At 41.1% G+C, this 22345-nt stretch overlaps 14 protein-coding genes across 14 annotated transcripts; 8 read left to right on the top strand and 6 right to left on the bottom strand. All coding sequences in view use genetic code 12, as the record gives it.

The window, feature by feature from the left end:
* Positions 1–126: 126 nt before the first annotated feature.
* Positions 127–1080, top strand: KGF57_002417 (DNA-directed RNA polymerase II core subunit; the record flags this gene model as incomplete). The annotated part of the gene is made up of 1 exon (XM_051751728.1): positions 127–1080. One exon carries the CDS (start codon positions 127–129, stop codon positions 1078–1080), a length of 954 nt encoding a protein of 317 aa, XP_051609019.1.
* A 39-nt stretch (positions 1081–1119) lies between these two features.
* On the bottom strand, positions 1120–1959 carry KGF57_002416 (1-(5-phosphoribosyl)-5- ((5-phosphoribosylamino)methylideneamino)imidazole-4-carboxamide isomerase; the record flags this gene model as incomplete). Its single annotated transcript, XM_051751727.1, has 1 exon — positions 1120–1959. The coding sequence occupies one exon, from the start codon at positions 1957–1959 to the stop codon at positions 1120–1122; it is 840 nt and encodes a 279-aa protein (XP_051609018.1).
* A 128-nt stretch (positions 1960–2087) lies between these two features.
* KGF57_002415 (uncharacterized protein) lies at positions 2088–3086 on the top strand (the record flags this gene model as incomplete). The annotated part of the gene is made up of 1 exon (XM_051751726.1): positions 2088–3086. One exon carries the CDS (start codon positions 2088–2090, stop codon positions 3084–3086), a length of 999 nt encoding a protein of 332 aa, XP_051609017.1.
* A 53-nt stretch (positions 3087–3139) lies between these two features.
* On the bottom strand, positions 3140–5533 carry BRN1 (condensin subunit; the record flags this gene model as incomplete). The annotated part of the gene is made up of 1 exon (XM_051751725.1): positions 3140–5533. One exon carries the CDS (start codon positions 5531–5533, stop codon positions 3140–3142), a length of 2394 nt encoding a protein of 797 aa, XP_051609016.1.
* Positions 5534–6115: 582 nt separating this feature from the next.
* Positions 6116–8242, top strand: YME1 (i-AAA protease; the record flags this gene model as incomplete). Its single annotated transcript, XM_051751724.1, has 1 exon — positions 6116–8242. The coding sequence occupies one exon, from the start codon at positions 6116–6118 to the stop codon at positions 8240–8242; it is 2127 nt and encodes a 708-aa protein (XP_051609015.1).
* Positions 8243–8991: 749 nt separating this feature from the next.
* KGF57_002412 (uncharacterized protein) lies at positions 8992–9627 on the top strand (the record flags this gene model as incomplete). Its single annotated transcript, XM_051751723.1, has 2 exons — positions 8992–9004; positions 9176–9627. The coding sequence occupies 2 exons, from the start codon at positions 8992–8994 to the stop codon at positions 9625–9627; spliced, it is 465 nt and encodes a 154-aa protein (XP_051609014.1).
* Positions 9628–9789: 162 nt separating this feature from the next.
* KGF57_002411 (uncharacterized protein) lies at positions 9790–10236 on the top strand (the record flags this gene model as incomplete). The annotated part of the gene is made up of 1 exon (XM_051751722.1): positions 9790–10236. One exon carries the CDS (start codon positions 9790–9792, stop codon positions 10234–10236), a length of 447 nt encoding a protein of 148 aa, XP_051609013.1.
* Positions 10237–10347: 111 nt separating this feature from the next.
* On the bottom strand, positions 10348–12459 carry KGF57_002410 (uncharacterized protein; the record flags this gene model as incomplete). Its single annotated transcript, XM_051751721.1, has 1 exon — positions 10348–12459. The coding sequence occupies one exon, from the start codon at positions 12457–12459 to the stop codon at positions 10348–10350; it is 2112 nt and encodes a 703-aa protein (XP_051609012.1).
* A 158-nt stretch (positions 12460–12617) lies between these two features.
* AMS1 (alpha-mannosidase) lies at positions 12618–15905 on the bottom strand (the record flags this gene model as incomplete). The annotated part of the gene is made up of 1 exon (XM_051751720.1): positions 12618–15905. One exon carries the CDS (start codon positions 15903–15905, stop codon positions 12618–12620), a length of 3288 nt encoding a protein of 1095 aa, XP_051609011.1.
* Positions 15906–16255: 350 nt separating this feature from the next.
* KGF57_002408 (uncharacterized protein) lies at positions 16256–16537 on the bottom strand (the record flags this gene model as incomplete). The annotated part of the gene is made up of 1 exon (XM_051751719.1): positions 16256–16537. The coding sequence occupies one exon, from the start codon at positions 16535–16537 to the stop codon at positions 16256–16258; it is 282 nt and encodes a 93-aa protein (XP_051609010.1).
* A 389-nt stretch (positions 16538–16926) lies between these two features.
* On the top strand, positions 16927–17154 carry KGF57_002407 (uncharacterized protein; the record flags this gene model as incomplete). Its single annotated transcript, XM_051751717.1, has 1 exon — positions 16927–17154. The coding sequence occupies one exon, from the start codon at positions 16927–16929 to the stop codon at positions 17152–17154; it is 228 nt and encodes a 75-aa protein (XP_051609009.1).
* Positions 17155–17947: 793 nt separating this feature from the next.
* Positions 17948–18470, top strand: KGF57_002406 (SOD1; the record flags this gene model as incomplete). Its single annotated transcript, XM_051751716.1, has 2 exons — positions 17948–17960; positions 18019–18470. The coding sequence occupies 2 exons, from the start codon at positions 17948–17950 to the stop codon at positions 18468–18470; spliced, it is 465 nt and encodes a 154-aa protein (XP_051609008.1).
* Positions 18471–18589: 119 nt separating this feature from the next.
* Positions 18590–19273, bottom strand: KGF57_002405 (uncharacterized protein; the record flags this gene model as incomplete). The annotated part of the gene is made up of 1 exon (XM_051751715.1): positions 18590–19273. The coding sequence occupies one exon, from the start codon at positions 19271–19273 to the stop codon at positions 18590–18592; it is 684 nt and encodes a 227-aa protein (XP_051609007.1).
* A 1477-nt stretch (positions 19274–20750) lies between these two features.
* KGF57_002404 (uncharacterized protein) lies at positions 20751–22298 on the top strand (the record flags this gene model as incomplete). Its single annotated transcript, XM_051751714.1, has 1 exon — positions 20751–22298. The coding sequence occupies one exon, from the start codon at positions 20751–20753 to the stop codon at positions 22296–22298; it is 1548 nt and encodes a 515-aa protein (XP_051609006.1).
* Between the last annotated feature and the right edge of the window lie 47 nt (positions 22299–22345).

Raw genomic sequence — 22345 nt, 5'->3', positions numbered from 1 at the left:
AAAAAAAATACAAAAAAAAATATAAAATAATAAAAAGAACAAAAAAAAAAATTTACAAACCAAGAGCCACTCTATCACTGAGATCTATCTATACAAACTTCATCAACTACATAAGCTTGCAACATCATGGACAGAGACCAAGGACCATCAATCACAATACGAGATCAAGAGGAGAATCGGGTTGACTTTGTTTTGGGAAATGTTGATTTATCCGTGGCAAATGCTCTCAGAAGAACGATGCTCGCTGAAATTCCTACATTGGCCATTGACTTGGTGGAAATCGACATTAACACTTCAGTTCTTGCCGATGAATTTTTGGCTCATAGACTAGGACTTATACCTCTTATCAGTGAGGGTATAGAGAATTTGAAATACTCCAGGGATTGTACTTGCGACAACTATTGTTCTAGATGCGCAGTTACATATGAGTTGACGGCAAAGTGTGACACTGACTCAACCATGACTGTTTACGCAAAAGATCTTTTCAAAATTCCAAATGGTCTGGATTTGGGAAAGGTTGTTACAAAGAATGAGCTTGACAAAGGATCTATAATTTGCAAGTTGAGGAAACACCAACAATTGCACATAACGTGTATTGCCAAGAAGGGGATAGCCAAGGAACACGCCAAGTGGTCTCCCTGTGCTGCCATAGGGTTTGAATACGATCCATGGAATAAGCTAAAACATACAGATTACTGGTACGAAGTTGATGCTAATGAGGAGTGGCCCAAATCGAAAAATTGTGATTGGGAAGAACAGCCTGATCCCGAAGAAAAATTTGACTACAAAGCAAAACCAAACGACTTTTATTTTGATGTTGAAACAGTGGGGAATTTACCTCCCAATGAGGTTGTTGTTCAGGGTATTAATACCTTGCAAACAAAATTGGCATCGATTGTTATAGAGTTGGACAAGGGAAGAGTGGAGGCAAGCAATGTTGAAGATGGTGGTTTCACCACGTATGGTAGAACCGATTACGGTCACGGTGGAGAGACGCCAATGATTGGCGGTGCCACGCCGTACGGTGGTGGAGACAGCACTTTTGGAAACAATGGGTACGGTGGAGGTGCATGGAATTGAATATGTGTATAGAAGTGAGTTTTTTGTATGTATACAGTACTAACAATTTTCTTGATTCCATTTAATCAAATCGTCAAACTTGACAAGTTCTCCTCCGAATATATCAAGAGCACTACCGAATGTCAAGTCAACCTTCCCATGACTCAATTCTTCAACTAGTTGAAGGTCTTGAAGTGATTTGGCTCCTCCAGCGTAGACTATTTTGCCGTCAAAGTCGGAAGGACACCACTCGCCCAAACGTGAAACCAACTTTTCGTCAATACCTTTACACAAACCCTCAATGTCTGCCGCATGGATCAACAATTCGTCGCAGTACTGACTCACTTTCAACAAAAACTCTCTGCCTAATTTGTTTCCAGTTATGGTTTGCCATTTGTTCATTGCAACAAACCAGTCAATTTCCCCAGTTTCATTGATAACTGTTCTGCAACTCAAGTCCACTATCAAACGTTGCTTGCCCACTTTTTCACTAATGCTCCTTAACTTTTCAAAATCGAGCTCCATCTTATTCGTGTCGTTGTTTTGAGAAAAGAGCCAACTCGTGATTATGACGTGCGACGCACCTTTATCGAGCCATTCCTGTGCATTCTCCAAATTGATACCGCCTCCCACTTGTAAATTGTTTGGCCATGTCTTGCATGCCAATTCAGCGGCCTTGTCATTTTCCGGATTCAGGCCTAGTTTTATAACATGACACCCGTGGAGGTTGTTATTGGCGTACAATTCAGCATAATATGATGATGGTTTGGTCAGTACGAAATTCTCCGTGGTTTTATCTGCTTGTGATGAGGATTTGGCATCATCCTGCGTTAGCGTTCCACCAACAATCTGTTTTACTTGTCCCGAGTGGATATCTATACAGCCTCTAAATTTCGTCATTTGAGTGGTTGACGTTTATTTGTGGAAGGTGTTGATCTTTTTGCAATATTTTATGTGAAACTCTTTTCTTACTTTTTTTTTTTTTTTTCTTCGAGAAGATCATCTAACTGCAGACACTTTCTTTCATTATGAGCCAAGACGAAGATGCTGCATATCTAAAGGCTTTAGAAATACAGAGACGGAACTTCGAAGCCCAGTTTGGATCCATTGGTGATCTTGGATTCGATGATAAGTTAGACAAAGTGGAATCGGAAGCTACCTCCTCTTCGGATGAATCTTTAGATGACAAAGAGACAAACTTTGACGGCTTTAGCAGTGGAAGTGAAGACGACAGCTCATCGTTGGACTCAGAAGAAGAAAAAGAAGAAGAAGAAGAGGCGCTCGCAGAGGAGGAGGCGGGGCTGCCGCCAAAACCCAAGGTTGTCAAATTAAACACGACCACATCAGAACTCCCCCATGCGGTCCCTTCCAAGACCGAACGAAAGCTACTCAAATCGGGACGAGCAGCAACCCTTTCCGAGCTTGAAACAATCAACAAACGGGCCTCAAAACAGACTCTTAAACAAGCAAACAAACTAGCCAAGGAAGAGTCAGACAACCTTGAAAACGATTTGAAGTTGCAGCGATTATTAAAAGAATCCCACATCTTGGCAAACAACGTCGACCCACAATTCAGCGGTGCTGACCTAACTTTGAAAACTATAGACTTTGAAGATCCCACAGGCAAGTCGCGAAGGAGGATACTATCGTCACGAATGCTGGAATTGGCTTCTATCAACAAGACAAAAGATCGCAAATTGGAATCGATGCCGATGAATATGCGAAAGGGCATGATTGCTAAACGGGATGCTAGAGTGGCCAAGTATGAACAAGAAGCAAGAGAAGCGGGGATTGTGCTATCTAAGTTGAAAAAGGGACAAGTTCGAGACTTGAATGCAGGCCGTGGGTCAACATCATCTAGCGAGCGGTTGGGTTCTGGCAAATCCCTTGGTAACAAAGTGATGAAGCGTGAACGAGGATTGAAAATTAATGGTGTTGGGAAATCAACTAGGAATGGATTGGTTATATCTCAAAGCGATATCGATCGTATTAATAACCAAGGCAAAAGACGTGGCAAGAAGAGATGAAGTAGGTACCGATATTTATGGAGGAGTAGAAATTCTATAATACTACGTTACATTTATACCCCTATAATTTCCAAGTTATCGTTGGACTCATTACCCTCTATAGTCAACCCATGCTCATTTGCCAAATGTAAAACACAAATAAAGCAAAAACTAGTTGAAAGTTCCTTGACTTGCTCTGGGGTGTACATGGTTTTAACTTTTTTAATAACTTGGTTGAATTTGATTCTTCGAAGTTGCTGATCTCCGTCGTCCAGTTTATCATTATCAGTGGCATTGGACCCGGAAGCTACGCCGTCAAGTATAGCTTTCCAGATATTATCTTTCAAAAGCTTGATATCAACTCTTTTCGCAACTCGTGAGAAATTGACAAATTCTGTTCTTCGTTTACCAATGACACCCTCAGCAGTTGCTGGTTGAGAATTGAATTGGGATTCCCGAGTTGGACTCAATGCATGGGGTTCCTGTTGTCGGCCAACTCCACCATTATCAGGAGGTACATCTTCAAGAGCATCGTTGAAATCGATGCCATCGTAATCGTTGTCAAAATCTTCGTATTCTGCCTGGTGGAATGAGTGTGCCAATCGTTCTCTATCATCGGCTGTTTCTTGTTGTTCCTGTAATTCTCTTGCTTGATATTGTTCAGCAAAGAAATTCGAGTCGGTTAACTTGCTCTGATCTTTGGTGTCATACGCTGCTATTGGGGCCCTGGGGAAATACATTATTGGTGTATTTGGTTTTTGAATTAGACTGACTAGTCTCGAAGAGGTAAACCTGATATCATCCGGTAAAAGATTCTGTTCCTTAATTTCCTCAAAGGTGTCAGCGTCATATACTTCATAGATGTTGACTGATTTCAAGTTAATGAAATTGGGGTCCTTGTGCAGTTTGAATAGTAGATCTTCATCTGCATTCTCCGTGCTAAAGAAATCAATAGTGGAGAAATCCTTCTTCTTTTTAGGAGCCGTGATATCCGGTTTTTTCTCCTTGGCAAATTGGTCAATGTTGTTGGCTTTCTTGAAAGCAGACACTTTCCAATGTTCAGGTCCCGCCCAACTAATCTTTAATTTTTCATCAAAATAATTCATCAAGTCTTCATCCAACAATGCCGTATTAGTTTTAGCTGGAGTGTACTTGTCGGACGTCTCTTCGAATAATTTTTGCATAACACTTTCATTAACATGGTTGAGTAAATCGTTGTCATTGGACTGAAGATCCAGACCATCTTGATCACCAAAATCGTCAAATTGGAAATCGTTATCCATGTCAAATTCATTTTGTTCCATCTCAATATCTTGAACGTCATTCATTCGTGTGTTGAAATCGTTAAGTATGCTTTTGGCTTTATGCAAGTCATCCACGGCCGATTTGAACTCATTTAGAGAGGGACAAATTGTTTTTTCTTCGATTGGTAAATGATCATCAAACAAAATCTGCCCTAGATCCGATATGTCAACTTCTGCATCATCAACATCATCATCAACATCATCTGCATCATCATCTGCATCATGCCCGTCATGAACCGTGATGCCTTGTGAAGCCTGCAGTTCTTGAGCACTTCCGGTGGAAGTCGCATCAAAGACGACTCTACCCGATGCGTCTATACTCAATGTATTTAGCAATAGGCTTTTAGCACCTCCTTCGTCAAACTCAGCAAGTGCCTTCTTAAACAATGGATCTATTGCCAACTCTTGATCCAATTTCTTTATCCGTATGGTGTCAAAGTCGACGAGAGTCGATTCAACAACTTTGTTCACTTTACGCCTCTTTTTAGCGCCATCTTCATTGTCATCCTCGTTATCTGACGCTACTCGTTCGCCATCTATCACTTCGCCATCACCATCTAGATCATCGCCATTGGCACCAATACCACTGCCAGCTGAGTTACCATTTCTTGCCTTTTCGTTCTGCTTTGAAGCTAAACCACTCAACAATTTCCCAGTTTCCGTAGCGGCAGAATCTATTCTATTTGAATAAATCTTAATACACCCATCCAACGTTGCTGAAGCACGTTGGAAATTGATATGGTCACCATCTTTAATGACATTCAAATCGTGGAAATAATCAATCAAGGCAAATTGCCATGAGTTTTTGATATTGATCTTGTTATCCGTCGACATTTTGATCCATTCTTCGAAATTTGACAAGATTTGGTGCTTGTTTTCATTAAACCCAATACCAACTTCTTCAAATGATTCATTGCTCAAGTCGTCTTGAGCTAGACTGCGACTCACATGTCTCGTGTGGGAGACAACTCTATTCAGTATCACCCTCCTACCCGACGCGCTGCCAATAATCTGGTTGTTATTGCTAGATACGACACGGTTAGATTGGGGCGTTAGTCGAGAGGCATTGTGGTGATGGTGTGCATGATTTGAGGACAAGTTGCGGTGACTATTGATTCTGTGGTCTCCTTTAGATCGTTTCTTAGGTAGCACTTGAGCAGACATCTGTGTAGTGGGTGGTGTATGGAAAATCCGCAATGTAAGTAAGTATATGATGGTTAAGAGTGTATTTGTTTACACTTTTTTTTATTTTTTGTCTTTTTTTGGCTCTTTGTTGATCTAGAAGGGGTGGAGTGTCGCACTAAAAAAGATAGAAAAAAAATCAGTGTCGCGTATGTATGAGATGCGACAGTAGATTACACACTCTATTGTGTAGATTCAACAATGGTTGACCAATCACAGAGGTGTGTAAGAGCACGCATATTTGTTGCAGGTAGTACACCATCTGTAAAGGATATGGGGTTTGCAAAGGTCGTTCACAGGCAACAGCCTCTTTATTTAGTATGTTTGTATGTGAATATTTGCCATTGATGTGTATATGGTAGCGTAGTTCTAGTATATTCTCTTTCGCGGAAGAAGAAGAAAAAAAAAACGGTGATGAAAATTATTGAGAGTGAGAAAGAGGTGTCATTATTGGACCACTGATTTAATCATCATCTTGCCTTTTTACAACTAAACCCAATAGCTACACACACACACACACACACATATACACACATACACACACACACACATATACACATCTACATGAACAACTTATTACGAATAGTACCCTTGGCTCAGGGACTCGCTAAATCAACAACCCACAGCCGAACTATATCTAGATGTATGTCTACATATCTTGCCACCACAGCACGCCACAAATTACATCAACACCAGCCCATTTTGACAACGGCAAGTCCAACCATCACTTCCTCTAGATCTGTATCCAACTCAACGATATCTCTTTTGCAATCACAGGAACAGCATGCGAACAATGACTTGAACAATGCTGGTGCTCAGTATGAGTTTTACAAATCCCTCTTGGCTAATAACTACCCCCATATTGTCGTTCAAAGGTATGAGACACCTGGTATCGCTGCATCACCCGAGTGCACTCAGTTGTATATAGACGCTTTGAACAAGATTGGTAAAAAGGGAAGAGCAGATCAAGTGGCAAACGCTTTACATCAGAATAGCTTGCACGGTAATTTAGCTGCTGCCGGTATCGGTGCAGGTGCAGGTGCAGGTGCAGGTGCAGGTTCCCCTATTGGCAGTGGTGGCTTGCCTCACGGCTTTGGTTCTAGACACGAACCAGTACACGTTGTTGTTAGTGAATCTTTGTTGACGATTTTATCGAAATGGCTCAAATGGTTGATTCCAATCGCTTTGATCACGTATGGTGCCACCAATGCATTCAACTACCTTGTTGAGAATGGAACTATTTTCAAGAATGCAGAAGTCAATGACAAATCAGTTGATGTTAGTCAGAGCACAGTTAAATTCTCCGATGTACAGGGTTGCGATGAAGCAAGAGCCGAATTGGAAGAAATTGTCGATTTCTTAAAGGATCCTTCAAAGTTCACTGGATTGGGGGGTAAATTACCCAAAGGTGTGTTGTTGACTGGTCCTCCAGGTACGGGTAAAACATTGTTGGCAAGAGCAACTGCTGGTGAAGCTGGTGTGCCCTTTTTCTTTATGTCAGGTTCTGAGTTTGATGAGTTGTATGTTGGTGTTGGTGCCAAGAGAATTCGAGAATTATTTGGACAAGCTAGAGACAAATCCCCTGCAATCATATTTATTGATGAGTTGGATGCTATTGGAGGTAAAAGAAACCCCAAAGACCAAGCTTATGCAAAGCAAACATTGAATCAATTGTTGGTCGAATTGGATGGTTTTAGCCAAACCGAAGGGATCATTATTATTGGTGCCACCAATTTTCCTGAATCATTGGATAAGGCATTAACTAGACCAGGAAGATTTGATAAGGAGGTCATTGTTGATTTGCCAGATGTTAGAGGTCGCGTTGATATCTTGAAACATCACATGCGTAATGTTGAAACAGCTGATAATGTTGATCCTTCCATCATTGCCAGAGGAACTCCGGGACTCAGTGGTGCTGATCTTATGAATTTGGTAAACCAGGCGGCTGTCCATGCATCTCAATTATCTGCGCCTGCGGTGGACATGTCACACTTTGAATGGGCTAAGGATAAGATTCTTATGGGTGCTGCCAAGAAGAAGATGGTTATCACTGAAGAGTCTAGAACCAATACTGCTTATCATGAAGCAGGACATGCCATCATGGCTATGTTTTCTGCTGGTGCTACTCCGTTGTACAAGGCCACAATTTTACCTAGAGGAAGAGCATTGGGTATCACTTTCCAATTACCCGAGATGGATAAAGTTGACATGAGCAAAAAAGAATGCTTTGCTAGATTGGATGTTTGTATGGGTGGAAAAATTGCTGAAGAGATGATTAATGGTAAAGAAAATGTCACGTCTGGTTGTTCATCCGATTTGAGTAATGCCACTGGTGTAGCAAGAGCCATGGTTTTGTCGTATGGTATGAGTGACAAGATTGGTCCTGTGAAGTTGAGTGATGATTGGGAGAGTTGGTCACCGGAGATCAAGAATTTGGCCGATAATGAAGTGCGTGATTACCTTTTGAAGTCTGAAGAGAGAACTCGTAAATTGTTGCAGGATAAGAAATTGGAATTACAGCGCTTGGCGGAGGGGTTATTGGAGTATGAAACCTTGACCAAGGATGAAATGGATAAGATTGTACGCGGCGAAGCTATCAATAAGGAGAAAACTGTTAGCAATACCGTGATAAAGGGTCCATCTTCAAGTACCGATAAGATTAGAGATGGATTGAGCTTTAAGGTGAAGTAAAAGAATGTGTATAGAGAAAAAAACAAAAATAGCGTTATGTCATGTGAATGTCACGTGAATGTCACGTGAAATTCAATGAGCAAATTTTGACTTTTGTGAAATGCTTAACCAGCAAGGTTCCCAAAAAGGGGATACAGGAATGTGCTCAACCGGTTTACAATGGTGCGAGTATAAATATCTCCAAGAATTGCCCATTTTTCATCTTTCTGAACGGATCACTTTTGTTGTTCTTTTATTGCAATGCAAGTATTGTGGAGTATGACAACTTAACAAAGTTAATAGAGGGTCCATGATTACTATGCGAGTACATTGAACAAGCCGGAACGGCCGGATACCAATGTCAATCACTAGGCATTAGATCCTTTATCAATTTAGGCTTTCAACAAACAGGAAGTCCTACGAAGTGAGCCATTGGTTGACCAGTTTGTTTGAAAAAAAAGTGTGGATTCTTTCCCTTTGCCATTTCCGGTGTCGCACACTTTTTCAATTGCCGGAGTTAACAAAGGTTCGGAATTTAAGGAGAGACAGCAATTCAACGTTCTTAAAATTAGGGCATGGTACACGACTGTAGACACACACACACATGCACACACACACACCCCCCTTCTCCTCTTTGATATTTAAATAGACTCCACTTTCGTCACACCGTTTTTCCATTTCTCTAAATTTCCACCACACTGTTTTTTTTCTTTTCTTCACAGAAAGTAGAAAGTCTATACAAACACATTTCCAAAGTCTTACTTGCAAAAATGGTCAAAGCAGGTATGTTTGTGATCCAGGGATCAATTGAGTAGAAAGAAATAAAAGCAATTGGGATGTGCAAAAGTGATGCCAATTGAGACCCACCGTGGAGTCAATTGAGTGCTCTCTTGACCAATTGCTTACTTCGCATAAATTTCAAACCACATGTATACTAACTTTTCGAGCATCTAGTTGCTGTACTTAGAGGAGACTCCAACGTCTCTGGAGTTGTCAAATTTGAACAAACTTCTGAATCCGAGCCAACCACAATCAGCTGGGAAATTGCCGGTAACGATCCAAACGCATTGAGAGGATTCCACGTTCATGCTTTTGGTGACAACACCAATGGATGCACTTCAGCTGGTCCTCACTTCAACCCATTCAAGAAGACCCACGGTGCTCCAGAGGATGATGAGAGACATGTTGGTGACTTGGGTAACATTTCTACAGACTCTCAAGGTGTAGCCAAGGGAACCAAACAGGACTTGTTGATCAAATTGATTGGAGAAAATAGTATTTTGGGTAGAACTGTTGTTGTGCATGCTGGTACTGATGACTATGGTAAGGGTGGGTTTGAGGATTCAAAGACTACTGGACATGCTGGTGCCAGACCAGCATGTGGTGTCATTGGATTGTCAGAGTAAGTGGAAAAGAGAGTTACTTGTTTAAGTAGGCGTAATACATGAAGTATCATTAGAATGCAAGTTGTAGTTAAACTCTTTGTAAAGCGGTTTTGGTGTGTTGACTTCGCGCAGAGAAAACCTCCATACACAGAACCACGCTCTACACACACTCGACAATACAATATGAAGGACGGATCATTCAGTTATTTACATCTTTCCAATCCCAATATAGCAACGTATATCGAAACATGGCACAACGAGCCAATGCCATTTGACGATGTTGAACCTCCTCAAATAAACAACAAACTCCACAATGGTAATTTGAGGAATGGACGAGAGTTGCCTCTACTGTTGGACAATGACGACGAAGACTCACTCCAAGGTGGTCATGCTTTCGGTGCAGCAGGTACTGTGGGTGTTGGTGGAGCTGGCGGAGCTGGAGCTGGAGTGGTTGGAGGAGGAGAAGGAGGAGGAGGTAGAGGATTGACTGGAGTTGGCGGCTCTAGTGGTGCTCGCGGCTCATCACGCAGTCAGTGGATGGATTTACAATTGCATGAAGTGTTTAGAGATGATATCAAGCGATTCCGGGATTTGACTATATTGCCTAATATCGAGCAAAAGGATTTATGAAGTGAATGAGAGATGAATAACTGACTTGTTGGAAATGACTTTGAACCCAAATTATAAAAACGTCGCTATAGCGCCAACTTTTATCTAAATCCATCAAGCTATATACAATATCTATTCCTCCTCTTCTTCATCGGAGTCTTCCTCCATATTGATCTCGGGCATTTCAAAATCGGACTCAGCATCATCGTGTACTGGCGATGCAGCAGTTTGCACATCTGTCTCTACATTATATTCTTTGGGCTTTTCGGGAGCTGCGCTTACTGAGGAGTTGGGCTTGAATGAGAAATCAGCTTGAGTGGTTTCAATTTTCCTCTTTTTGAGGCTCTCTGGTGGGGAATCCTCTACTTCTCTCTTGATTAAACCACTAGAGTCTTGGGGCTCGATAGCTTGTTCCTGTTGTCTTTGTTCTTCGAGTAGCTTCAAAACTGCAGATTCTTTGGCGCTCGCTTGCTCCTGAGTCTCCTCGGTATCCAACACATCTTCTAAATCGTCTTCGAGTTCCACAGTGGTTGCAATGCGCTTAGGCAAAGGAGGTAACCTAGGATTGTTGAACACACTCAATAATTCATCATTAGGAATGATTGATGAGACAATAGGCAAAATATTGTGTCTGTCGTATCCCGGGTTCAATACTGCACCTCTTAAAAGATCCCTGAAGGATTCAGGTACGGTGGTTTCATAATTGGCGGCGGCGGCTTCAACACACTCCTGGACTACAAACTTGACGACCTTGTAATGCTGAGTTGGTGGTAACTCGGATCTTTTGATTACTTGGTGAAGAAATGTTCTCACTACGTTAAGCAACTGCTTGGATTTGGACTGGGTAAACAAGTGCTCATGCGAAAGAATATCTGAAAGTGGTGCTGACGACACATTCTTCTTTTTGCCCTTTTTCTGCTGCGATATAGATGCAGCTTTTTCCGGTTCAGCCTGTGTGGGTCTCACTTCCACTAAAGCCAAGGCAACATCGACAAAGGGGGTCATTAAAGTGTTGTCGGAAATCATTCCAACCAATTGTAGATAATCACTAACACAGCTCACTAAGTCCATGTATAGAGTCTCGTTTCCCAGCACTTTTGTGACCTTACCTGACTTGGACAATGGTACAATATACGCCAACGACGACCACAAAGAAGGCAAGTGAGGAATCAATGAGCCTTTAAACACCAAAAGGCTCCTCAACAAAGCTATGGCACTTTGGTAATTCACACTCAACATATCCTTTATCAATCCCTTAATCTCCTCATCTCTTATATCGCTTTTGAATGACAAGTACTTCAAGTTAACCGAGCATATTAACTCAACTAAAGCAAAAATTTTACCCAATGGAACCTTGACACTGGAAACTCCTTCATTTAAATATGCCCCTAACAACTTTGTTAAAACATAAACTCTAGAGCTAATCTGCAAGAGTGATTTGGGCCTGTTCAAATCAATCTCTAAACTGGGAAACACTTTAGTTGTCGATTGGGGCAACTTTTGCAACAAGTTCTTCAACTGCGAATCATCACGAAAGTTCAAAAACTCGTCGTAAATTTCAATGACACCTTTGATTTCAGCAATGATATTGTCTACATCATTTGCCCATTTGGATTCAGGCTCGTGTTTTTCAACCGTGGGCAAAATTGCCAATGCTTTACAGACGGAGGTTTGCAAATGGGTAGGGTACTCAACAAACTCACCACTTTGCATCAATGTGTACAATTTTTCACCAAACTTGTTTGCAAATGGTCTAAACGTGGTTGGATGGTGTTTGATGATTTGATAAAGCGATTTGATGCACAAGTTTGGAGCATATTGAAGGTGTTTCAAGTACAACGAGATGATGGTGGCTAGCTTTGGTGTCAAGATCTCTCTAGTCAATGCTGGTTTGTTTCTGATGATTTTAATCAACTTGTTTAAACATTCAACACACGATTTCAAAATAACCACATCGATGGTGTTGTTGTAAGATTCCAAGATTGTAATTAGCATAGTCATGAAATTTGCACCTTCATTGGCCAAGATGACGTAGTTGTCGCTCAAGACGTTGATGATGTTGATTCCACACCATTTGTTGTAAATGTTTGGTGTCCGACAAAGTTGCAATGTGCGCGAGATTAAATGCGTGAGGTCAGATTTTGAGATATGATCAAGGTGAGGCTTCTCATGGAGAATGGATAGGATTGGAATGAGCGAAGATGGAGAAGTTTTGATCTCCTCGAGGACTATGCTGAGAGACATTTGGTTACCAAAGAGGAACTACGGAACTTTACTACTCATCGCTGACATATTTCACACACACACAAAAAAAAATAAAAAAAAAATAAAAAAAAAAAACGTAAAATAAAATCAAATACAAAAAAAAATCTCAAATAGTGTCACTTTACAAATATCAAACTCTACTTTAACAAAATTTTAAACGTACCAATCTCAAACCCATTCAACTTGATTCCAACAGCTCCCCCCTTCTTCACTTCCAACTCTTCAAACGTCTCATTCTCTAACCCATTGGTCTTGATGACTTTATCAACTTTAAAATGTTTTTCATCAATAACCAACTCTCCTTTGCCAACACCTCCCAACGACTCGTAGATTCTGACAACAATCGACTTTTCGTTCTTGGACAACTCGCTATACTGACTAACGTCAACGTCATCCTCACCACGTTTTACGTGAGACAAGATCAACGATGACTTTTCATCAGTCTTCAATCTAATGGCATGCAAGTACGATGTGTCCATAGTCTTTGGGATCAACTTGTAGTTGAAATTGTAGCCCGCCTTGACAGTGTTGACGCCCAATGGTCCGCTGTGTGGGTAAATTGCATACTCAAACTTATGCTCACCCATATCGGCCTTGTTATCGGGAGCTTTAGCCGATCTGAGCAATGACAATCTAACCAAGTTTCCATGGATCGAGCCACCGTATTTGCTATTGTTCAAAATGGATACACCATAATTGTACTCACTCAAGTCCATGAATTTATGGTGACATACTTCGAATTTGGCCACATCCCATGACGTGTTGTAATGGGTTGGTCTTTTAGTGATTCCAAACTGGGTTTCATAACTTGCATCCAAAGAGGTGTTGATTGTAGTTGGGAATTGGACTTTTAAAAACTTGTACGTTTCGTGCCATTGAACAGTTGATGAAAATTTGATATAGTTGTTGACACTGCTCTCATCATTGATACCTGCTAATGAAATGACAGTTTCAATCGATGAGTTTGGTGAGATGTCGTGAGTGACAACAATCGATGACTCCAATGCGTCATCTGACAAAATCTTGCTCTTGGCGGAATCCAATAATTTAAACTTTTCCAATGAGTACAACTCGGTATCCCAAGCTGGGAAATTGAGGGGCTCATCGTCAAAAAGCAAGTACTGATTACCTCCTACAACCTTGTTGCCTTGCTTTGTTTGCGTGGTTGCAGTGGTGTCAATAATCTCCCTTTCGGCAACTGTGTCATAAAGCGAAGTGATGACACCATTGTATGAAATCTTGGCAATCAACAAGCCATTGGACAATACGTATCCATCATCATCCGACTTGACACTAGCTGGATGCTTGACCTTTTTGTTAACTTTAGTTTCCCCTCCAACATGGTCAACGGACACTTGAAGCTTGCCGTTTTTGACATGGCCATCCCTTTTGAAAGCATTGTACAACTCATCATCTTCACTGAGCTCAACAATTTCATTATGCCTATCCCAAGGCAAAGTATTGACAACTGAGTTATGTTTGGGCTTGCCAGAAGCCTCAAATGCTTTGAAAAGTAACTTGTCTGCCTTCTCTAATAACGCGGTCAACATTGGGAAAACCTCTTCATAGTACACCATTCCAATACAACTACCAGGCAATACATCATGGAATTGACACAAGCAAAGATCCTCCCACAAGTCGTTAATCTCCTTTGCAGGGTAATTGTACTTCTTGTTCTTGAGACTTACTAACCCCGCCACCAATTCCAAATCGTGCAATTTTATCTCTCCTTGTCTCATGAGTCTCTTAACTTGCGCTTGAACTGTGTAAGTACCACGATGGAACTCGAGATAGATTTCTCCAGTCCATGTTGGTAATGTCAGTCCATTGTTTGATTTTTCCAACAAGTGATCATAAAAGTCTTCAATTGAGACATCCAAAGCAACAGAAGGAAGTAATCCAACTTCGTTACTCAACCCTCTGCAACGTCTCAATTTTTCAATCATTTCCGGAGTTGGGCCTCCTCCTCCATCACCAAATCCATAAAGCAACAAACCAGTGGGGACATCTCTCAAATTCTTGTGCTGGTGTTGTGATCTCAGAACATCGCCAAAATTGGCTGCAGCCGTGTAGGTGTTGTCTGGAGGCATATGCACCAAAACCTGAGAGCCATTGATTCCCTTCCAATTGAATGTAGTGAGTGGGAATGAATTGATATTGTTCCAGGACAACTTTTGAGTCAAGAAACGGTCAATACCGGATAATTGGCAAATTTGGGGAATTTGTGAACTGTAACCAAAAGTATCTGGCAACCAAAAGATATTGGAACGGAATCCAAATTCAGCTTGAGTGAATCGTTGTCCCAAGATAAACTGTCTGAGTAAAGACTCTCCATTGGGTAAGTTGGTATCATTTTCAACCCATGATCCACCAAGGGGAATAAACTGGTTTCTTTTGAATTTCTCCTTGATGTCGTCAACAATTTCAGGGTAAGATTGTTTCAACCATTTAAACTGTTGCATCTGTGAAGCAACAAATACATATTCAGGATATTTGTCAGCAATCTTTAACTGAGTAGTCCAAGAACGAACAATTTTCCTCTTTGTTTCAGCAAATGGCCACTCCCACGCAGTGTCAATGTGGCAGTTTCCCACACCAAACACATCGACACGTTTGGTCTTGTTGGGGTACTCGTTAAACACCTCTTCAGAGTCAATTTTGTCACCAAGTAATTTAGTAGCCAATTTCCGACAATCTTTGATCGAGTCGACATTTTCTGGGTCAAATGTGTTCATAATCTTGGTACAAAGGTCAGCAGCTTGATACTTTTGCCATCCTCCAGGGAACTCTCTTGCTGCATCTCCCAAAATCCAAAAGTCCCAAAAGAGTCTTCGAGCCTCCAAATTGGGAACCACCAAGTGGGCCTTGTTCAAACGGAAATATCTGTTTGGGTCTGGTTCCCCATCAGCACCATTACCAAACATTCCATTACAAGCGACTTCAATGTAAAACAATTGTCTACCGGTTTTTCTAAACTTGTCGGGAATCTCAAACAAGTTACGATCACCACCAGTAAAAGCCTGCAATGGGAGACCGTTGGCGTCATAAATCAATGCCTCTGAACTAGAGTCCCACTCAATTTCCAACCCTTCGTACTTGAGCCACTCTTCAGGAATGTCCAAATGAAACTTGACCCAAAATGTTTTCCAACTGGGTCCAAAATTGTAACCCAACCCAATGTGTTCCCAGTTGACCTCATCAAACTTGATGTCGCGAAACAATGGTCTTTGAGTTTTACCCTCTTTGTCGTCAGGAACTTTCCAAGTTTGCAAGTTGCCAATCTCTGTTCTATGAATGTCATAGAATTTAGGCAAGTTTAAATTTGGGTATTGGCCACCGGTGTTTGTGAATTGACGCAATCGGTCTTCATAAAGATGGTCGATTGGTTTGAAATTTGGTTGATGATTGAAATTCTCGTATCCCATCGTTGCTAGTAGAGAGATGATAGCGGTAGAGAATAAAGAAAGTGGCTGTAATTGTAATAGATGCACAGAGAAAGAATAAAAAAAAAAGTAAAAAGGGGCGTGGAGGGGAAAAGGGGAAGGGGCGGATGACCGAGAGGAATACGGGGCGAGAAACAAAGCAAAGCAAGGCGAGAGACAAAGCAAAGCAAGACAAGACAAGGAGATAAAAAAAAAAAAACAAAAGAGAAAACGTGGAGAGGGAAAGAGAGAAAGAGAGAGAGAGAGAGAGAGAACGAGCAATAGAAAGAATAGCACCGAAATCTTTGACGTCATCAAATAGGAGTAAATGGTTGTTCATATATGTATCTACTCTATTCAATCACCACAACTTCTTCAACTTTTAAAACACCAGTCTTGGGGTCTGTTGTTGTGATTTCTTTTGTCGTGACTTGTCGTGCTTTACGTCTGGATGCATTGCTCAGTGATGGTGGTGGTGGTGGTGGTGGTGGAAGGGTTGGAAGATGAGATATCTCGTAAAACATGTAAAGGAGTGAGATTGTGACTAGTCCCGTGTATAGCCAGAACGCTTTACGACGGAACTTGTTGATAAGTCTGTCCAATGGCGTGTAGTATTTTTGATAAACTACCAACATAGTGCAGCCGGTGTTGTGATGGGAGTAGTTTATGTGATACTTTTTTGTGTTTTAGTAAGTAAGTAAGTAAGTAAGTTTCTTTATGGTTAAACTTTGTTTTGCTTGAAAGAATAAAAAAAACAAAAAATAAAGAGTAGGTAGTGTAAGTTGGCTAATAAACTGATAAGCAACGGAAATATTTGTGTGGCGCTATGTAAAGGGCAAAGGGCAAAGAGCAAAGAGCAAAGGGCAAAGAACAAAAAGAGGGAAAAAGTTCAACATACTTTTACCACTTCTTCTTTTTATTTGGAGACACAATTAGATCAGTTGCTAGCAGAGCCATACTTCAATTGCATCTCAACTTCGCATACTACTCCACCCACTTCCAATCCACTACTATAGCAAGAAAAATGGCCGACGATAAAGGATACATTGTCACCTTGAAGGATGACACCACCGATAAGGAAGCAGAATCGATCAAGAGCAAAATTCAACAATTGGGAGGTAAAATCACCAACGAGTTTAGTTTGATTAAGGGATTTTCAGTCAAATTGCCAAAGATCCATGCTGATGCCTTGCACAAAGAACATCCAAAGATTGCCAATGTTGAGGAAGACAAGGAAGTCCACACCCAATAAGCTTTTTTATATAGCATCTTTCAGTTATAGATTGAATAAATTGCGATAAATTTTACTTGTAATGCTTTACTGTGGCATTGGAGATTTTGTCTAAAAGTGTCTGTTCTCTAGCCGCAGGATCTGCACTATTGGACCTGCACTCTGTGAAACTGAGAACTGAGATCGGCAGAAGTTGAAAGAGAGATACTTGGGAAAGAATCTTAGCTCTGCTTTCAATAAAAACTCGGTGAGTTGTTGTCGCTTCATTTTCATTGCGTTGGTATTTTTTTTCTTTTTACGCATTCTTGATTTGGTTGCAATTGCAACACTCCAGATACCACGCTCACATCGCGTGCGTTTGGTGTTCTTCTAGAAGGGGACTAATTCACTGATTGATTGCAAAGAGTATAACATTCTTGAATACGTTCTGCCGTTCACAGTGTACAGAGCATCTCAACGTCAGGTTGTTTTGGTCAAATCTGCAGTCTTTTAATAATTTTGCGCGGAAACAAAAGACGCCAGGAAGCTACGACTGTACTTGGTTAGGATCTGTAGATATATAGACCCTTGGCTCTCATTCCACATTCTTTCCTACATATACAACATATACCAGCTATACTAAATGCAGGATTCACTTGTGGTCTAGATAGGCGCTGCACTTTTACCGCCATGCTTTTTTGATAGCAATTGAACCCCCCCCAGTCTTTTTGATTACGTCATTGATATGAGAGATGATATAAATCGTATACTTTCCCACAAATCGTCTCAGACAACTCCACTCTTTCCCTATTCATCAATTGATAATTTTCAAAGAATGGTTAATGCAGGTATGTTTGGATTAACCTAGTGGGAGGAGGTAATTCCATACTAACAAATTATGTACAGTTGCTGTGCTTAGAGGAGACTCCAACGTCTCTGGAGTTGTCAAATTTGAACAAACTTCTGAATCCGAGCCAACCACAATCAGCTGGGAAATTGCCGGTAACGATCCAAACGCATTGAGAGGATTCCACGTTCATGCTTTTGGTGACAACACCAATGGATGCACTTCAGCTGGTCCTCACTTCAACCCATTCAAGAAGACCCACGGTGCTCCAGAGGATGATGAGAGACATGTTGGTGACTTGGGTAACATTTCTACAGACTCTCAAGGTGTAGCCAAGGGAACCAAACAGGACTTGTTGATCAAATTGATTGGAGAAAATAGTATTTTGGGTAGAACTGTTGTTGTGCATGCTGGTACTGATGACTATGGTAAGGGTGGGTTTGAGGATTCAAAGACTACTGGACATGCTGGTGCCAGACCAGCTTGTGGTGTCATTGGATTGTCAGAGTGAGCCGACACTAACTTGATTGAAGTTTTTTTTTCAGGGGTAAAGTTATGAGAAGCTGTTTTATAGGTTGTTCACAACTCTAGAGAGGTATGGAAAAAGATTGAAAAGCTATTTATAGCAAGCTATTCTAATTGAACCCCCTTTGTGATCAATGTTTCGGTTGCAACAAACTCTTGATGCAACTTGACCAAATTGGCTCTAATCACTTCGAGCTCTTTCTCCTGATCGACAATCTGACCAATATGGACCTTCAAGTAATGCTGTTTCAAATACATGGGGAAAATCACCGCGTTTGAGTCACTAATTATACGTTGAATAGTATCATGGTTGGTTTCCAGTTTGAGCATGGTTGAGGTAGTAGCCACGAGTTTACGCTTCTCCACTTCCAATGCCTGGTAGCTGGAGATGGCTTTGTATTTCGTTGCTTTAGTTTTGTAAATTGTTGCCAAGTGGTGGAGCTCGGATGAGAGTTGGTTTCCAAGATCAGTCAATTTCTGTTGTTCCTGGTTGTAATCAATATCCGAATGCTGCTTGTGGTTGGATGCAGATCTGGTATCTGAGTTATTGGGCGGATGATGAGCTGAGGAGTGAGTAGTGTATGCCTGGTGTGAAGAGCTTGGATTTGGTAATGCTTGCGTCTGTGGCTGAGTTGGCTGTGTCGGATTGGTTGAAGACATCAACTTTGATTTTTCAGGAGGAACTAGTTTCGACAATGGCGTCAAGACTGATGTCATGTCTGATCCAGACGAAGATGAAAGGCGTTCAACTACGCGTGAGTGGGATGTGGAAGCTCTAGTGACACGCATCTTGGACAAGAGGATGGAGTGTTGTAGGGGATCAACAATGGTTATGTTTTTCTTGTAAATTTGCACAAATATCTTCACAAGTTTCTCCGTAATTTTTATTTTTCTTTTTTTTTTTTCATTTTTTTTTTGGTATGGCTGCGAAATGGGTACAATAGTCTTGCAACCAACATCAAGGAGAATAATTGTGGTACCTAGGTGACGAGATATGATTATGGGATATTGAGAGGTGTTGTGTGGACTTGAAATTACGAAAACTTAGAGTTCAAAAAATTGATTGCGGTTTACTTGCAACCACAATCGAGTACTTTCAGTGACTTCCAAAAGGAAACAAGTCATTGTGCATACTTGCTTGATCAAGAAAATAATTTATGCGACGTATTTTGATGTTAAAGCTTGGAAGTTTCCGCTGCATAAGCGTCTCATTGACTTCACTTGACTACACCAAAAGAGATGATCTGACTTTTCAAGTTGTAAAGCGGAATGTGTGACTTTGGTAAATAGTAGAGTGCACTTAGTCTGCGAGACCCCATAGTGTAATCCAATTTCGAGTATGCTCAGACATACTGGAATGCTGGAAAATGTTTGTGTATACTTCGTAATTACGTTTTCCCTGTGTTTTTAAGTTTGTGTAACTAGAAACAACTGCGCTTTGGTATCTCCGAATGTGCACAAGATGAACATATACATTCATATATTGATTGGCACGTAATTACACCAACGGAGGAAGACCAGATGTATCCACCGTCAAAAGTACTGTCTTGGAAGAATTATATGCCTCTCCATTTTATTCTCTTTACTTTGTTGACAGAGGCGGACTACAATTTACGGTGACTGGGTATCAACTAACAACCATTAAATGAGCAAGCTTGCTCAACTACAAAGCCATGTTTGCATCCAACTCATATACTTTCCACCTCTTCTGGTTGTTGTGAATTGTTGACAATTTTCTGGATCGGGGCTTTGTTTGTGTTTTTTTTTTCTTTTCTTTTTGATTTCAATTTTAGACGATAATCACCGAGGCGAGGAGAAAATTACCTGATTTGTATAGCTGGCTCGTTGGGAATAGATCAGTGAGTGCCAGAATCATGGAATGTGTATCTATAGAGTGGTTGTAGCTGTAAAAGTAGATTAAATACCAGTGCCCTGCTTGGAATAGACGATACTCAATTCCAAGGTGTTCTTCTCGTGTACTTTTTAGTGTCTTGTTTTAGATTTCACCAAAGAGGAAATTTTGACGCAAGATCCAAAATAAAACATACACAGTCACAACACAACATATGGAGAAAAGGGGCACGCCGCCACGCACACACATCATCTCACTTGACATTCTCTTTTACAAGGATCATATACCATCACAGCATCGAACCAACAACATACAGTGTCACAAGCATTGGGATTACTCCAGTCACCACCTTCCAGAGTTCCCCTCACTCCCCTCACTCCCCCCCCTCCACACACACACACTCGTATTTAACATATGATGTCATCCGGTATACTCACTGCAACCACCACCACCACCACCACCAACAACAACAATATACCATCATCTAGCATAAAGAACGACAAAAGCAACAGAGCCAGCACTCATCATGAACCAGTAAAAACAAACAACTCACCCTCGCAACAGCTTGAAACAAGTACAAACAAAAACAAACTGTCATCTCCTCCCCCATTGGTTCAGCAATCGCTGTCCTTTGCTCGTCGCTCGTCGCCAGTGCCAAAAGATTTAAAAATACTTTGCATAAACTTTAACCAAGATCATGGATGTTTTGCCGTTGGCCATGAGTTGGGATTCCTTGTTTACAATACAGATCCAATAGAGCTACGGGTCAAGCGGAATTTTGTAAGTGGTGGTAGCACACCATCCAGACACAACTTAAATGCGGCTAGCACAACAACTACAACTACCACTTCTGGGTCTGGTATTGGTCATATAACTATGTTGCATCGAACAAACTACTTAGCAATAGTTGGTGGAGGAACCAATCCGCGCTTCCCCACAAACAAGCTAGTGATTTGGGATGACTTGAAACGAAAGAACAGTTTGTCATTGGAATTCGACAGGCCAGTGCTAAACGTGCTTTTATCCAGGATCAAGATTGTTGTTGTTTTGATGGATGAGATTATAGTGTATTCATTTGCCTCGCCACCTCAAAAATTAATCAGTTTTGAAACTCATTCTAATGAATTGGGAATTGCTGATATGTCTGTTCTTACTTCGCAAAGGAAGCCGCGTGCATATTCTGATGCCAATGACAGGTTACAACCAGTAGCACGAGGAAGCCACGGTTCAGTGTCAAGCGCAGGGTCAACAACCAGCAATGTCTCAGTCAACAGTGCCACATCACTCAATAGCATTTTAAACCACAATAGTAAAAACCCCCATCAACCAAGCGCCATAATTGTGTTTCCCGGTAAAGCTACTGGACAGATTCAAATTGTTGATCTTGCGCAGCAACAACCAGGATCATCTATAATCAAGGCTCACAAGTCAACCATAAGAAACTTGTGCATAAACAAGACGGGAACCATGGTGGCCAGTGCATCAGTGTTGGGTACATTGATCCGAATTCACTCAACTATAACAACAAACCTACTTTATGAGTTTCGCCGGGGGATAGATAAAGCCGACATCACTTCGATGAAGTTTGGTCATGATGATTCCAAGCTTGCTGTATTGAGCGACAAGTACACTCTTCATATATTCAACTTGCGGGAGCAACAAGGGGTGGAGAATGACGTCCACGAGAACAAACAACATGCATTGAACAAGTATATCAACTTTCTTCCATCTACATTTATCCCGCAATATTTCAAAAGTACGTGGAGCTATTGCAGTGTCAACACCAACAAGTATCACCAACAAGAGCTGGAGTTGGATGAAGGTACATTGGGATGGGTTGGAGATGACGAAGTTGTTATTGTTTGGGAGAAGAAGAAAATATGGGAGAAGTACACCATTCGGAACAAGCATGATGAGTATGAGATAGTGAGGACTAGCTGGAAATCATTAGATAGTGAGTAGTGGAATTATATATATATATATATATATACATTTTACAAGGGGGATAA

Source organism: Candida theae, assembly GCF_024610275.1.
Source record: "Candida theae strain CBS 12239 chromosome Unknown scaffold6, whole genome shotgun sequence".
Taxonomy (NCBI): Eukaryota; Fungi; Ascomycota; class Pichiomycetes; order Serinales; family Debaryomycetaceae; genus Lodderomyces; species Lodderomyces theae.
This window is presented reverse-complemented; position numbering and strand designations above follow the sequence as displayed.